This window comes from Periplaneta americana, chromosome 1, assembly GCF_040183065.1.
Source record: "Periplaneta americana isolate PAMFEO1 chromosome 1, P.americana_PAMFEO1_priV1, whole genome shotgun sequence".
NCBI classification, from domain to species: domain Eukaryota; kingdom Metazoa; phylum Arthropoda; class Insecta; order Blattodea; family Blattidae; genus Periplaneta; species Periplaneta americana.
Genome location: NC_091117.1, coordinates 210,434,047 through 210,450,766, shown reverse-complemented (window position 1 = coordinate 210,450,766; position 16,720 = coordinate 210,434,047). Strand labels below are relative to the sequence as shown.

General features: G+C 38.1%; 1 protein-coding gene across 4 annotated transcripts; it reads right to left on the bottom strand.

Moving 5' to 3' along the window:
- Positions 1–38: 38 nt before the first annotated feature.
- Positions 39–16,548, bottom strand: LOC138707490 (uncharacterized protein C3orf38 homolog). Of its 4 annotated transcripts, none has more exons than XM_069836989.1 (5): positions 16,358–16,548; positions 13,238–13,296; positions 10,703–10,824; positions 5,577–5,764; positions 39–803 (listed from the first exon to the last, which is right to left on the bottom strand). In XM_069836989.1, exons 2-5 carry the CDS (start codon positions 13,264–13,266, stop codon positions 216–218), a joined length of 927 nt encoding a protein of 308 aa, XP_069693090.1. In that variant the 5' UTR covers positions 13,267–13,296; positions 16,358–16,548; the 3' UTR covers positions 39–215. The 4 variants fall into 4 exon arrangements, with proteins under 4 accessions (XP_069693090.1, XP_069693099.1, XP_069693108.1 ...); XM_069836998.1 differs by lacking the exon at positions 16,358–16,548 and adding an exon at positions 15,521–16,351; XM_069837007.1 differs by lacking the exon at positions 10,703–10,824.
- Between the last annotated feature and the right edge of the window lie 172 nt (positions 16,549–16,720).

Genomic DNA, 16,720 nt, shown 5'->3' with positions numbered 1-16,720 from the left:
CTTGGACAGAACACTATGAATGAATGAATTTAAAAAAGTCGCTGTAATATTATCTATTAAAATAAAACAATATTCATTGTGATTGTATACAGTTTTCAGATTGTAAGAATGATGTAGTTACATTATCTGAAGTTACATGAATGGATTTCTGACCATAATCTAACACTGAAATTATTATATACGGTATAAACATGACAAAAAAATCACAATAACTTTTATGATTGAATGGGATTTGGTGGCGCTGTTATACTCTTCAAAAAACTTCCTTCTGCAAGAGTAGGTAAACACGTGACTAAACTTTTACTCTTAAGAATCACATTTGTGTACTTTATCTTCCAGTTATTGCAAGCTGATGGATCTCTTATTAAACCAAACAATTGTTCAAACACGCCAACACATCTATCTTGCTGGTGTAATGTTCCACATACAATAATCATGACTAAGCCGTGTGCATCTGTTTTGCCTTTTACACCCTCACTTGACATATTGGGGTTGAAGTGTAAGTTATGTTCGATTTTGGTACTGCACAAAAGCTGCACAACATCTGATGCGTTGTTCTGTACTTCATGTTTAATGCTTTCTATTTCAGACTGTATCACCAGACACATATTACAGTCCTGCCAAAAGTGCTCAATTCCTAGTCTTGTTTCTTGAGACGTTACTTCATGTTGATTTAACATTGAGTAGAACCAGTTTGTAAATTGGCGAGCCATCTCGTCTATCTCACCCACGTCGGGTGTAGTGTTTGCAGGTTTCATCCCAACCACAGCAGAGTCCTGATCGTGCACAGGTGATTTTAGAAGCTGCAACAACAAAATTGCTAATAATTGAACTTCCAAAATAGTGTTAATGGCGGCAACTAGCAACGGTCCAATACAAGACTATTAAAAATTGGGACCAATGGACATCACTTTAAGAGGAACTTACCGTACATAAAGTAATATTAAATCTTAGTCACTTACATTTGGCTTTTAAGGAACCCAGAGGTTCATTGCCGCCCTCACATGAGCCTGCCATCGGTCCCTATCCTGTGCAAGATTAATCCAGTCTCTATCATATTCCACCTCCCTCAAATCCATTTTAATATTATCCTCCCATCTATAGAGATAAAGAAGATACCAAGATAAGAAGACAAGATTGTACAAGAATTGGAAGGGATGAAGCAACATTAGGGACACCGAATAGAGGTTTGTCAGTGGGAAGAAGTAAGGGACAGAAAACTTATAACTTAAGAGGTTGGTGCTTGAGTGGCATGAGTGACAAAACGTAAGAAAGTGATAAAGTGAAAAGAGTGATAGTGACAGAAAAGATGGTAAGGCAAGGGAATAATGTTGAAAAAGAATAAGATATAATAAGTAAGTAGTGATACAAATATAATAAAGGAAGTGAGAATGGAAAGGTAATGAAATGGTAGGAACTACTTCATCTGAAAATATACAGATTAGATTAATGGGAATTAGTGGTTAGTGAATGTTAGTGATTCAAGTGAATAAATAAGTTAACAACTATGGAAGAGTTCAACAAATATAAACAATGTTCGGACCAATTAATAAGAGATTGAGAGAAGTCATTGTTTAGTTAATTAAGAATAAGATAGATAACTAGGAAAGGGAAGGGCAAATATAAGAAGAAGGGAGGGAAACAGAGGTGAGGGACGTGATAGAAAAGTGATCAGGGTCATTTATATGTAATAGCTGGAGGTTGAGAAAAAGCGTAAGCAGAAAATCATGTATCCAAGGGAGTGATGGCACTGTATACAGTAATGTGAAGAGCCATCACGACCAATGTAAGCTGGTGGAATAAATATATCATATTATATCATATCATATCATTATCCTCCCATCTATGTCTCGGCCTCCTCAACGGTCTTTTTCCCTCCGGCCTCCTAACTAAAAACTATAAAAAGTAAAATACAGTACACAATGAAGACCAGTTTTTAAATAAATAATTGTATGCAACAAAAAAACATTAAGTTTAATACGAAAAAATCTACAAGCACAGTCACTTGTAAATGACACTTCCCCTAAATTAGTGTACACCCTTTGACACGGAAATTGGTCTCTGTTCAGAGACTAAAATCTCACCTCAGAATACTTCAGCAATCATCATGCGCACTGTGTTTACACACGTGAATTTTACATAATGAAATTCGAAGCCAAGTCTTTGTAACGAGAAGAAAGAGCTCTATCGCTAAGTCATGAAGGCTTCATAGGGAATATGTCGTTTCGTGACTTACAGATACGTTACTGTTAGGACTTGACTTCATCCTCGGAACTCAATGCTTAATATTTCCCGTGTGAAATCTCGTGTTAATCCGAATGACACTTAGAAAAATTCACGCTACAGCAGAGTGACCATTTTCCATGACAAAGGTTGTACAAGTTGACAATTTTCTTAAAGAACTTTAAGAAACTACCTTTTTTGCACTATATAGTAATATGTTGTTGTTTTCTAATGCCAGGCGTTTGACAATAAAGTCATTTGACCTCTTGCACTCCAATATTTTTCAAAGATATTATCATGGTCAGCCACTGAAGCACAGATTTTGAGGTGTTCCGAATCCATTTCTTGGTATACTGGAGTGGAAATGGCAAGTTGTAGCCGATTTAAGTGAACACCATATTTTAACGTTTTGGTGGCTACTTCATTCACACACAACCCCCAGAATGTCTGGAGGACCACACCTGCTGTTGGTCGACGGGTCCATTGGACCTAGCTGGGAGATCTTGTTGATCACCAGCTTTCCCTCCTTAAGCCACTGGAGGACGATTTTAGTGCCATAGCCAGTCAGCACTAGGAACAGAAAAGTAGGAAGAGGAGGAAGGAAAGTGAAATGAACCCCTAGGCCTCGAATGCTCTAATGCCGTCGGGGTCGAAGAAAGTAAGAGTTCAGTCAGAGGACTGGATAGGAAAGGGTAAAGAGGGAATTAGGTATTGAATAGAGGAAAATGATACCAAATTCAGTCATTAACTCATCAGTAATATACCATACAGTTAAAAATAATTAGCCATTTGTGAATTAAAGAACAAGATTATCTCAAAAATGTTTATATTTATTGATTTCTGGTACCCTACAGTGAACTCTATTAGCATACAACGTCGCCCTGAATCTTCTTGAGTCTCTAAAAACCTATCTTTAGGAAATTAGAGGCAAATTTTGTGAATACGAATTGAAAGCCAGAAGTAGGTGTCCAGATTCAGATTACAACAGAGATGCGAAAAGACAGAAACAAAAACGAAATTTATGAGTACGTCTTCCTAGATATGATGGATCAGAAGAAGAATTTTCAGCAAAAGAGAAAAGTTCAGGGTGGAAACATTTCTTCCTGCTCTGGACTCTAATTCCTGGATGGACAAAACGTGCAGGACCTTATTCATCGATTGCACATCTGTTTTCTTTCTTCAGTGAATTGAAAACAATAAGTTCTGACAGCTAAACAAAAAGTGTGAACATCTGGTTATGGTGACCATTTAAATGACTGTGAGCATCCCAAGCAATACACTGTTCTTGATGAAAATTGTGATAATTTCCCTGCATTTTACAGAAAAATAATTTCCGATAACTTAACATCTGTTTTCCAATGTTGAAATTGCACTCAAAGTGTTCATGTGTATCACTGTGACCAACTGTGCTGTAGAACGTTCATTTTCAAGACTGAAACTTAAAAAATAAATAAATAAAATCAGCTATGCAGCACAATGACGCAGCAACATTTCAACTGACTTTATCCTGAAGACCACTGACTTCAAGTTAAATTATAAATCTTCTGAAAATAAGTTTCCCAAATGTCTGTGTTGAACACTGGACTAATAAAATAAATAAATTCATGGTAATTTCATAATTTGCACCTGTGTTATCCCCGTCAGTATGATTTGCCAAGCAAATACCATTTTTATGTTGAAATTTTTGTTTTCAAGTTCAAGGCTCGTGTCATATTGTACCTATATTTGAAGAGTAAAGGCGAAAAACAAAGTCATAATTCTCTTAAGGGTGATTCAGTATATTACTGCAAAATTTATTGCTGTTCCTAATGGAAACGATGAGTGTATCCATGGTGATAATTCTCCTTTACCAGTTTTGATAAGAAAAAAAAAAACAATTTTTCAGTAATATACTGAATTAGATGATGTCACTCTTAAGAGAATTGTAACATTGATTGTTTTTCCCATGTATTCTTCATTTGTAATGACTAATCTTTGCTGTACATTACGTAATTTTTCAATGTTGTCTAGTGCCTTGCATTTGGCAATGAAGCCATTCAATGTAAAAACACTGATTTTGTTGGAGGTACCAATAAATGTAGGTTTATTTTATAGAACATGTAGCACATATATGAGTGAATCCAGAACTGCATATATAATCTTTTCGCTGTAAGAAAAATCCTAATGTAAACAACAGAACATGACTGAAGTGAGGCTTCATTGGCCGCTGTTTGGCGCCATAGATTCTCAGTACGTGTTCCTGCTTACTGCTGTACATTCTGTTTCATGTTAAACATTTCCTGTTACTCGTCAAGTAGGCCTAACCTCACTACTATGCATTCGTTTGCTTAGGAAACATTTACTTTATATTATTACTGTAATTAAATGATCACATAACTTATTATATACCTTTAAGAGTATTTGTTTTTCCGCTTTTGAGAGGGTTTCCAATCTTATGACTAATAACCAGATACACTGAGGATACAGAACCCATACTTCAGTACCACGTGCTTATGTGAACAACTACGAGCTCAAGTGACACCATCTTGTTACAAGAACAGACTAACGTAGTGTTACTGTTGGTATTCATCCGCGTTCATAGTACATAACAAAATATAAAAGTAGCTTTCCTTTTACATAGCGTTTTACACATGAGTGAAGTTATATGTTTCATCGTATTTAACAATTATAATTCAATTTTTTTATTTTCAAATAATACAAGATTATGGTTTCCAAATACGAACTATATTTTCCTGCGTCATGTGAGTGTTTCGACTGGGAGCCAATCACGGGTATGACAGCACCGTGCTTATGTTTACATTAGGGTTTTTCTTACAGCGAAAACAGTATAGTGTGTTAGTTGGAAGACCTTTGGGGAGGCTGAGACGTAGATGGAAGGATAATATTAAAACGAATTTGAGGGAAGTGAGAAATGATGCTAGGGACTGGATCAATCTTGCTCAGGACAGGGACCAATGGTGGGCTTATGCGAGGGCAGCAATGAACCTTCGGATTCTTTAAAAGTCATTTAAGGAAGTAAGTATGAAAGAGGTGTACCACCCCTACTGCAGAAAATTCGTAGAACGTTGTTTAAAGGCATATCATACAAAAGTGAACTAACTACTGGGAGTAGTACGGTAATAAAAGTGAAAACTGAAAATGTGTCAAAGTCTATAACGACTTTTGTCACAATTACATATTTTTCCCTCCAAGATGGGCAAAATGTAAATTTATAAACGTTTAATTTCGACATTTACAGCCTCAAAACTGACAAAATGATTACTTTTTCCTAATCCATTTGAACCCTTGTAAATGTGAATGTTTGAATGGAATCAGGCTGAAAGTATTAATAAGAAAAATATAGTATAATTTACCTGGTTATTATTAGAAGCACAGCCCCACATTTGAAGAATGCTATCAATCATGGATTTTTTATCAGCTGATGGAAGTATGGGCACTTTTTTCTTATTCAGGTATTTGAATAGAATATCTTTTGACAATTTCTTTCTTGACAGCAGAGATTCTGGTGTTGCTGAATGAAGTATAATAGCGTCTATGGCTTCTGTAAGAAAATATCAAATCATCATTCATTAATTCTTATTGTAGTCATCCTCATCATCATCATCATCATCATCATCATCATCATCATCATCATCATTATCCTGTCGTGTACATTCAAGAACTGAGCTCTTTGGCCCAGGAGATCAGTAAGGTAAATGCATCAATAGTGACCCATGCTCTAGTAACTGACCATTGAGGTATTTCATCCATTACAATTAAATACATTAATATTATTTTAATATACCGAAGTACATATGATATTTCCATGCAGATATTCTGCGTCATCATACGATGAAAGAGTAATGGAACGGAGAAAAATTCTCTCCGGCGCTGGGATTTGAACCCGGGTTTTCAGCTCTATGTGCTGATGCTTTATCCACTAAGCCACACCTGATACCCACCCCGGCGTCGGACAGAAATGTCTCAGTTTAAGTTCCAACTCTTGGGTTCCCTCTAGTGGCCGCCCTCTGCACTACGTCATAGATGTCTATGAACGTAGGACTGAAGTCCACACATGTGCTGAGGTGCACTCGTTATGAGTGACTAGTTGGCCGGGATCCGACAGAATAACCGCCATCTTAAACCACGAAGTGATTTACGCATATCATATATATTATTTTAATGTACCGAAGTACATATGATATTTCCATACAGATATTCTGCGTCATCATACGATGAAAGAGTAATGGAACATCGGATCCCGGCCAACTAGTCACTCATAACGAGTGCACTTCAGCACATGTGTGGATTTCTGTCCTACGTTCATAGATATCTATGACGTAGCGCAGAGGGCAGCCACTAGAGGGAACCCAAGATTGGAACTTAAACTGAGACAATTCTGCCCAACACCAGGGTGGGTATCCGGTGTGGCTTAGTAGATAAAGCATCAGCACGTAGAGCTGAAAACCCGGGTTCAAATCCCGGCGCCGGAGAGAATTTTTCTCCGTTCCATTACTCTTTCATTGTATGATGACGCAGAATATCTGCATGAAATATCATATGTACTTCGTGATTTAAGACGGCGCTTATTCCGTCGGATCCCGGCCAACTAGTCACTCATAACGAGTGCACCTCAGCACATGTGTGGACTTCGGTCCTACGTTCATAGACATCTATGACGTAGTGCAGAGAGCAGCCACTAGAGGGAACCCAAGAGTTGAAACTTAAACTGAGACAATTCTGTCCGACGCCGGGGTGGGTATCCAGTGTGGCTTAGTGGATAAAGCATCAGCACGTAGAGCTGAAAACCCGAGTTCAAATCCCGGTGCCGGAGAGAATTTTTCTCCGTTCCATTACTCTTTCATCGTATGATGACGCAGAATATCTGCATGAAATATCATATGTACTTAGTGATTTAAGACGGCGCTTATTCCGTCGGATCCCGGCCAACTAGTCACTCATAACGAGTGCACCTCAGCACATGTGTGGACTTCGGTCCTACGTTCATAGACATCTATGACGTAGTGCAGAGAGCAGCCACTAGAGGGAACCCAAGAGTTGGAACTTAAACTGAGACAATTCTGTCCGACGCCGGGGTGGGTATCCAGTGTGGCTTAGTGGATAAAGCATCAGCACGTAGAGCTGAAAACCTGGGTTCAAATCCCGGCGCCCGAGAGAATTTTTCTCCGTTCCGTTACTCTTTCATCGTATGATGACGCAGAATATCTGCATGGAAATATCATATGTACTTTGTGATTTAAGATGGCGCTTATTCCGTTGGATCCCGGCCAACTAGTCACTCATAACGAGTGCACCTCAGCACATGTGTGGATTTCAGTCCTACGTTCATAGATATCTATGACGTAGTGCAGAAGGCGGCCACTAGAGGGAACCGAAGATTGGAACTTAAACTGAGACAATTCTGCCCAACACAGGGGTGGGTATCCGGTGTGGCTTAGTGGATAAAGCATCAGCACGTAGAGCTGAAAACCTGGGTTCAAATCCCGGCGCCGGAGAGAATTTTTCTCCATTCCATTACTCTTTCATCGTATGATGACGCAGAATATCTGCATGGAAATATCATATGTACTTCGTGATTTAAGACGGCGCTTATTCCGTTGGATCCCGGCCTACTAGTCACTCATAACGAGTGCACCTCAGCACATGTGTGGATTTCAATCCTACGTTCATAGATATCTATGACGTAGTGGGTATCCGGTGTGGTTTAGTAGATAAAGCATCAGCACGTAGAGCTGAAAACCTGGGTTCAAATCCCGGCGCCGGAGAGAATTTTTCTCCGTTCCATTACTCTTTCATCGTATGATGACGCAGAATATCTGCATGGAAATATATGTACTTCGTGATTTAAGACGGCGCTTATTCCGTCAGATCCCGGCCAACTCATAACGAGTGCACCTCAGCACATGTGTGGACTTCGGTCCTACATTCATAGACATCTATGACGTAGTGCAGAGAGCGGCCACTAGAGGGAACTCAAGAGTTGGAACTTAAACTGAAACAATTCTGTCCGACGCCGGGGTGGGTATCCGGTGTGGCTTAGTGGATAAAGCATCAGCACGTAGAGCTGAAAACCCGGGTTCAAATCCCGGCGCCAGAGAGAATTTTTCTCCGTTCCATTACTCTTTTATCATATAAATACATTAAGTTTCCCCAATAGTTTTATGAATGGATTCCCTAGTTTATAGAACAAACCTGAGAGGAGGAAGTGGTATTACAATCTGCTGTAAATGCTGAGTGAACTGCGTGGAAAGTTGTTGCAGGTAATAGTTGGATGAACACATTTCTGTAGATGTCATGTGCCCGAAAAAAATGCGAGTACTGTTTTGTTAATAATTTGTGTATCGGAAATGGTTAGTACTATTTTATACTTTTTAAGCTGACCAACAGTGGTCAAACATGGGCTGCTTAAAGTATTAGCAACTGCCCGTACTGGCAAAATGTCTTTATTACTTGCTAACAAATTCATGATGAAAGCCATAATAACTGCAGTAGAACTTGGTTATAGCGACCTCGTTTTGTGCGACACCTCACCTATAACGTGAAATATTCTGTGGTCCCTACTAATTCCCCATAAGACATATGCTTTCCTACCTTGCTTAATACGACAAATGCATATGCGTCTACCTCGCATATAACGTCATTTTGAACCTCAGTTTGGAATAAGATTTTCTAAGAACCAAAGTATTTTAAGAAATATTTTGTTGAAATCTGACCCTGACAAATTCTTTACAGTCTCCTTCTCTCATAGACCTCTGGAATGCAGGCGAATTCCCCACCCCATTGTAACCTGCCCAAATTCATGCAGTATTTGATCAGTTTCGAAAGGAAGTTTTCACTAAGTGCACGCATTTTAACGCAGTATGGCCACTAAAAGTGAGTGACGCTTTAGAAGTCATTAGAATTATGAACATGTTCTATGAAGCTAGGAAAGGGAGCAGTGAAATTGCAACTGAAATTATGAACATAGAACGTAATTTAGCCCTAGAGAGTGTGTATTGGGCAAGTAGAAGAGAACAGAGTAAAATGACTGATTACTTCCCTTCTAAGTAAAGTAGTTTGGTGAGTACTGAACAAACTGTTTTAATACAGAATACTGTATTTATAATTGTAGGCCTACGTGTATTTTATTACGTTCATTGTAGGCTTAAAAGTTAATATATTTAATCTAAAATAAGTCTAATTAATTTTGTTATTTTTCATTTTCCATCTCACTAGATTGATAATGTGAATCTCGGTTACTACGACACTCGTTTATAACAACATAATTTTTAAGGTCCCTTGGATGTCGTTATAACCAAGTTCAACTGTATATGCGAGAAGGGTAAAACATAATAAAGTGAATCAGTATGGGTTGCTATAGGCCTATCCAACAGGGTTTCCAGATTTTCGGTGCCGAAACATCAACTTAAAAAACATATCAAGTCCTCCCAGCGTATCAAGTCACCCCGTTTTACGGTACTGTTACTTGCATAAAATAGATACGTTATTAAAGAAAAATAGGTTTTCTGTTAAAAGTAAGCTAATCTTGATTTTGTATGACTTCAAAGAGTTTTGTTAACAAGTAGTTGAAGTTATTAGTTGTATTTAAAGAGTACTGTACCGGAACTTCTTATGCAATTATAACAAAACGTATACTGTAATCACTTGAATAATAATCAAGAAGAGTGGTCAACTACTGTGAAATACACATTCTCTCATTAAGTCAGTTCTTTTATTCAACCATTTAAATGCATCGATGATTTTTTTTTTTTGTTTAGTGTTTACGAGATCAATTAACATCAATTTCAGTCCTTAGTTATAAATAGTAACTTAGTAAAAAGTTATTTATGGATGTAATTTCGATAAATAGCCAACTCAGTGTGTCAATCCAATATTATGAGCTTATGACAAGACATCTTAACCATTCAATACTTTTACATATTACATAGGCTACTTTAGTTTAGATTCTTAAATAATAATATCAATAACAACAGTAATGATAATCATAATAATCATATTATCACCTTAACCAAAACTACATACTTGGAATAACCTCTTGCTAAATAACAATAAATTTATTTGAACAATTATATTATCACTGGTTCCATTGAAGGCACTAAGATTCTGAACCAACAAAAGAGATTCAAAAGTAGTAGCAGTTCATCAGTAACACTTAAAGCCACCGCTTAAGATAACATAGGACAATCACAATGCAAAAGACACAAAATCAGTGATAAGTGAGATAAGAAAATCAATTTATTATATTAATTTCTCCAAAGTCAATTTTATTCACGATCCTTGTCTCTCTATTTTTTTCATTTTTTTTTTTTCATTTATTTAGGCCTATTTTATTCCATAGATCTTACATAAGCAATGAAGCTTTAAGATGTGGAACAAGTCAAAATTTTACAATATTACAATTACAATTTTTACAAATTTTTATAGTTTTACAATTTAGTAATTTTCTACAGTGAAACTAAATTTGTTAACTAGGGCTTACCTTGTACAGTTTCTGGTACAATCATATTGTTTGTGACTGTGAGTGATAGTAAATATATATCCCTGTCAGGCATAAGTTTCATTAGTTCAGTAATATATTCCTTTTCTTTATCTGTTAGCATTCTGCAACCAAAATAAAAAATCAGTAAAATACGAAATAAATATTGATTTTATTCGCGCATGAGTTATATGGTTTGCAGGTTATCCATTCACCATTGAAATTTATTTTATTTTTGTCACGAAATTTTGAACACACATGAACCAATCTTGGAATTTAAGTGTATGATTCTCAATGTGACCTTCATATAAAAAATAGTCCATCCATAACAAGCCACTTCTTATCGCTTTTTTCCTGACGACACTCTGATTGATTCATATTTACAAGGCTTGTTTCTCAACTGATGACCAGACGAAACAGAGAAAGACCTGTTGTAATACGAGGCGCATCCAGAAAGTAAGTTTCCCTATTTAAAAAAAAAAAAGAAAAGAAAACACACTTTCAGGAAAACATTTACTGGCAACAGGTACAGCAATGTTCCAGCTATTTTTCAACATAGCCACCATCAGAATTGAGACACTTGTATCGTGGGATCAACTTTTGTATCCCTCTGTCGTAGAACTCTGCCGCCTGTGAATGGAACCAGCGTGTGACAGACGTCTTCAGCTCTTCGTCGTTGCCAAAACACTCACCGGAGGACAGGAATTTCTTGAGGTGCAAGAAAGCATGAAAATCCCTGGGAGCAAGATCAGGACTGTAGGGTGGATGATCAAACAACTCCCAGCCAAATTCCGTCAAAACAGCTGCTGTACGCCGAGCCATATGTGGACGAGCATTGTCATGGAGGAGCACAACACCTGCAGTAAGCATTCCACGCCTCTTGTTTTGAATGGCACGTCGCAATTTTCGCAGTGTTTCACAGTAATGGTCAGCGTTCACTGTTTCACCTCTTGGAAGAAAGTCAATGAGCAGAACCGTGCACATCACTTTCCATACCGACAGCGTCTGTTTGAATTTCGTCCTGATCGGAGATCCACTATGCCGCCAATGCATTGACTGCTGCTTGGTTTCCGGGGTGAATTGCGAAATCCAAGTCTCATTGCCCGTGACGATCCTGTCAAGGAACTCGTCGCCATCATCGTGATACCGTTGCAGAAATGTCAGTGCTGCTCCTAAACGTTGCATTTTGTGTTAGGGTGTCAGGTTTTTCAGTACCCACCTGGCACACACTTTTTTGAACAGCAGGTGCTTAGTGACAATCTCATGCAACAAGGATCGCGATATCTGCGGAAAATGGCTGCTCAGCTCCGTAATCGTGAAGCGACGGTTCTCCATGATGCACTGCCGCACCAGCTCAACACGATCATCATTGATGAGGGACGGTCTCCCACTGCGCTCTTCATCATGGACACTTTGACGACCTTCGGAAAACTGCCTACACCAGCGACGCACCATCTGCTTACTCATGATGTTCGGCCCATAGACCTAACAGAGCTGCCGATGAATTTCAATTGGCGCAATGCTTTGTGCATTAAAGAATTTTATCACCGACCAAACCTCGCAGGCAGTGGGAGAAGGAATAAGAGCTTCCATTTCGGACCACTACTGCCACGCTACTGGCACCAGGCGGGACCTGTCCGGCTGGCATATGATTGATACGTCATAGATCTGTTATGCATGCGCAATTGACACGGCTAATTACGTTTACTTTCAAGGGGAAAAAATCGGGAAACTTACTTTCTGGATGCGCCTCGTAATTAGTCACAACAATCCATGTTATCATTCTCTCCAATGTCTGTACAGACCCAGAAACAAAATTCAGGTGGCCCAAATTTTGTTTCTGAGTATGTACAGTAATAAGTAAGGCTGACATATGATCCATGAAAGGAAACTGCTCCCTCTGTCAGTACAAATTGGTCATATGAAAGTTAGCTTGTCATTAGGAGACTAACAGGACACCTAGGCTGCGTGTTTTGTTACATGACTGAAGGAACTAAACACCAAAAGGATGTGGTCAGAGAAAAATTTTCTATATTACTGATTTTACTGGTATGGGTTTCTGTGATTAGTATCAATGAATGATTTAATGCTACTAATAGAAAATATCTCTCTCTCTCTCTCTCTCATACAAAAAAATATACTGAATAATATCAAATATCAAGTTAACTAGAATAGTTTAAAAAATATTAACTTGAAAAGTATAAACAGTGGTGAAGAATCGCTAAGGCATCTTTTATAACATCAATAATCATTTCTCGCAAGGAATTTACTGTGAAACCTATGATTTTATGTACAAATTTTGTAACCCCTCCTCTGGCTCCAAACAATAAACAGCAAGTCTGACACCACTGTGTTCTTTCAGAGTCCCCTAAGAATGGGTTCCATGCTTAGACGCGTCACTTTACTTAGTGGACATACAGCCTAACTTACTTGGTAGACTCAGTGAAGATTAAAAAGAGTTTTTATATAAAATATGAAATAGCCTATAATATTGGCAGGGAATGTAACAAAATTACTCGTTAGGTTATTTTGGCTTACCTGTTATGTAAATCATTGCTCCAATGCATCAATAAAAAACACTCCTGATGACAGGAATTCTGAAAATAAGTTTGGAAAGTAAGTACCAATACATAATTAATGCAGCGCTATAAGCTAATTCTATTAAAATCCTCCTGCTAAACAATAATATCACAGTATTACATCATTCTTGTCTTATTAGAATACGATGAGTGAGTGCATATAATTTATCACTGTAAATTTATCTTGTCTTATTTTTAATCTCTTGCTCTATAAAGTCTCATAAAAATTATAACAAATTTTGAGAGGTTAACAGAAGTGATGTCTAAAATCAATGGCCAAGTAGATAATGCTAACATACAAAGGTTGGATAAAAAGTATTGGCAAAGTTCGATATTTCTGACATAGCTTTATTCACAGGGGTATAACATTTACGTACTTACAATATAGTCTCTCCCTTTATTTATCACCTTTTCCAAATGTTTGGAAGACGTACACCATCAGCGCGTACATCTTTGTTGATGTTCCGTATTGACTGCCCTATAGCACAGATAAGTTCATCTTTTGGTATTGTACCGGGTCTCTTGCAGTGGTTCTTTCACTTTGGTGAAGAGATCATAATTGCATGGACTCATATCAGGTGAGTACGGTGAATGTTCCAGAATCTCCCATTTCCAGCGGGGCAAGAGGTCCTTGACAACAACAGTGGTGTGACTCCTTTTATTGTCATGAAGAATGATGGGGTTTTGTACCACCAAGTATCGTCGTTTTCTCGTCGCTGAGCGAAGGTGGTGCTGCGGGAACCTGCAGTAGTAGTCCACGTTTACCGTCTGCTTTGGAGATACAGCGTGGTGCAGTATTACCCCATCAATGTCATACACCACAATGAACATCACCTTCACAGCACTTTGTGTAGGGTGCACTTTCTTTGGACGAGGAGAACCAGAATGCTTCCATTCATTTGATTGGCATTTCAAATTTGGTTCGTACGAGTGAGTCGAGGTTTCGTCCATAGAGACGATTCGTACCAGTCCAACAAGGCCTTCCTGGAACGCTTTAACCCATCGTGCCACTGTGCGATATGGCAACGCTGCATCGCTACATGCTTCACGCAGTCCCTGTAAACATTCTTGTGCACTACGACCTCGTGCCATTTCAATTTTGATCCAGGAACGTTGCTCCAGTTTTTTAAACATGGTTTTAGGGTGCTTGCACTATCCGTATGAAAGTCAACGTTCTACACACTGCAGTTCATTGACAGAGTACTGTCGCCGCTGGCTGCACTAACTCATATAACAGTCCTTGTTCATGTCCACACAGCTGGCAGCTCTCGAACGCATCATCGTCATGTAACAACAGTGTTGCCATAACTTTTTATCCAACCCTTGTAAATTGTGGACCTATTCTACAAAAGAAGGGAGTTATATTTTTCTGCCCCACAAAGTAATATACAGTGCATCCAGAATGTCACCAACCCTTGTAAATTGTGGACCTATTCTACAAAAGAAGGGAGTTATATTTTTCTGCCCCACAAAGTAATATACAGTGCATCCAGAATGTCATTGTCAATTTGCTTTTTTTTTATAAATATAGTTTCAATTTTACACACTCGTTTACATAAAAAAAATATATATATTCTCTCTACAAATATCATAGATGTTGCAAGAGATGTTATGGGCATCTACACAGGCATTAACCCATATGTGCTCTCCAGTGTGTGCCGAGTGCTTTGTGATAGAATAACAAATTATGAACTAACTTATACCAAATCATAAGTCCATTTACAGAGAGAAGAATTGGAGCTGAATTGCTAATTGCATCAAATAAAACTAAGTGGCATTCTTAACAAAAACGTTAATAGAGAGCAAATCACACTTCTCCCTTCTTTTTTTTCCAAAACACTGACTGATCTGATAAACAGTGCTAACCTGACATATTAAATCAACAGTATAGTAGGCTACTCAGCTGCACTTTGAATTTGTATTTCATAAATAGAGTTGTCGATTTAATCATATTGATTAATCAACTAATTTTAAAATGTGATTGACCAATCAAATGTGAACAAACCAATTAAAATTATCGTATAGTGAAGGAAACTCATTTGCTTTGTTAAGTCTGTGTAGCACAAAATCTGTATAGGCCTATCATTTGGTGTCCTATCCTACGATTAAGGTCATTAGTGGGAACTGATGTTCCCGTCTTCTTACTTTAGGAAGCTAAAAGTAATAATACTGTAATACAACTACGCACAATCCCTCCTTAACAGTTGTTTTTTTTAAATACATGGCTTAGATGACCACTTACCTTCACAGATTATGGAAACGATGTACCGCAATTTATATAGTATATTTGTGTTGTATTCTGACATCTTGTCAGCCCGCTTGAGGTATGTGGATATAAAGGGGAACAATTGGGCCAATGTCTGGTATGTTCCTGGGTAGCTCAGTCGGTAGAGCATTGGCGCACTCAGTTAAAGGTCCCGGGTTCGATGCCCAGCCCCGGAACAATTTTTCCTTTGAAATTATTCAAATCAGCTTCACAGGGAGCTAGACCCGAAAGCCAGATTTGTATATTTTGTTTTACTTGCTAACATGTCCTTTGTCAAAATAACTATCCGAAGGTAGGTAGAAGTTTGCAATTGGAAGAGGGTTATCGACCAGAGTAATTGTATTTCTTGGAATTCAATACTTTCGTTTCGCCCACATCCACCTGACTTTGTCCATTAGTTGCTTATGAAACTGTCAAAGCTAAGCTTTCGGTGACTTCCAGTGCATCTTTCGAAATAAATTAAATTAAATTAAATTATGGTTTATTTAACGACGCTCGCAACTGCCGAGGTTATATCAGCGTCAGCGTGTGCCGGAATTTTGTCCGCAGGAGTTCTTTTACATGCCAGTAAATCTACTGACATGAGCCTGTAGCATTTAAGCACACTTAAATGCCATCGACCTGGGCCAGGATTGAACCCGCAACCTGGAGCACAGGTCATCGCTATAACCGACTGCACTACCCATAACTACACAAATCGGACGTCACTCCTGTTTGTGTGGTGCGTAACGAGATCGAAGATTCGCCAAATTTAATAAAGTACTTCGAAAACAATTTCATTGATATGGGGCACAAGAAAAGAGTGATACCCACCGTAATGAAGATCTGCTCACAAGAATGTAATCCTAATTACATGTTTGTCACTGTCTGTATACAGATTCTAACCTATATTCACTGTTATACTGAAGTAATAGTACATTCCATGTCATGCAAACGTCAAGGAAAAAAAAAGGTATATTCTTTTTCTTTTCCAAGCCGATGTATAATGGCGAACGTGCGCAAGCTACTATGTGAAACAAATTATGCATGGTAGCCAACACTTTTGAGATGAGAGAAAGACTGCTATCGATGTATTTGGAAAGCTAATAAATTGTAATAGTTTCATGTATGAAATGTATACTATATAACGTCTTTGGTACTGTAGCTACTCTGCAATCCTATAACTTGCTAACCGCT

Coding starts and splice junctions, on each gene's coding strand:
- LOC138707490 (XM_069836989.1), bottom strand. CDS start 13,266: ATGCATTGGAGCAATGATTTACATAACAG. Junction 5,765..10,702: donor TGTACCAGAAACTGTACAAG/GTAAGCCCTAGT, acceptor ATTTTCTTACAG/AAGCCATAGACGCTATTATA. Junction 804..5,576: donor GTGCTTCTAATAATAACCAG/GTAAATTATACT, acceptor TTGTTGTTGCAG/CTTCTAAAATCACCTGTGCA.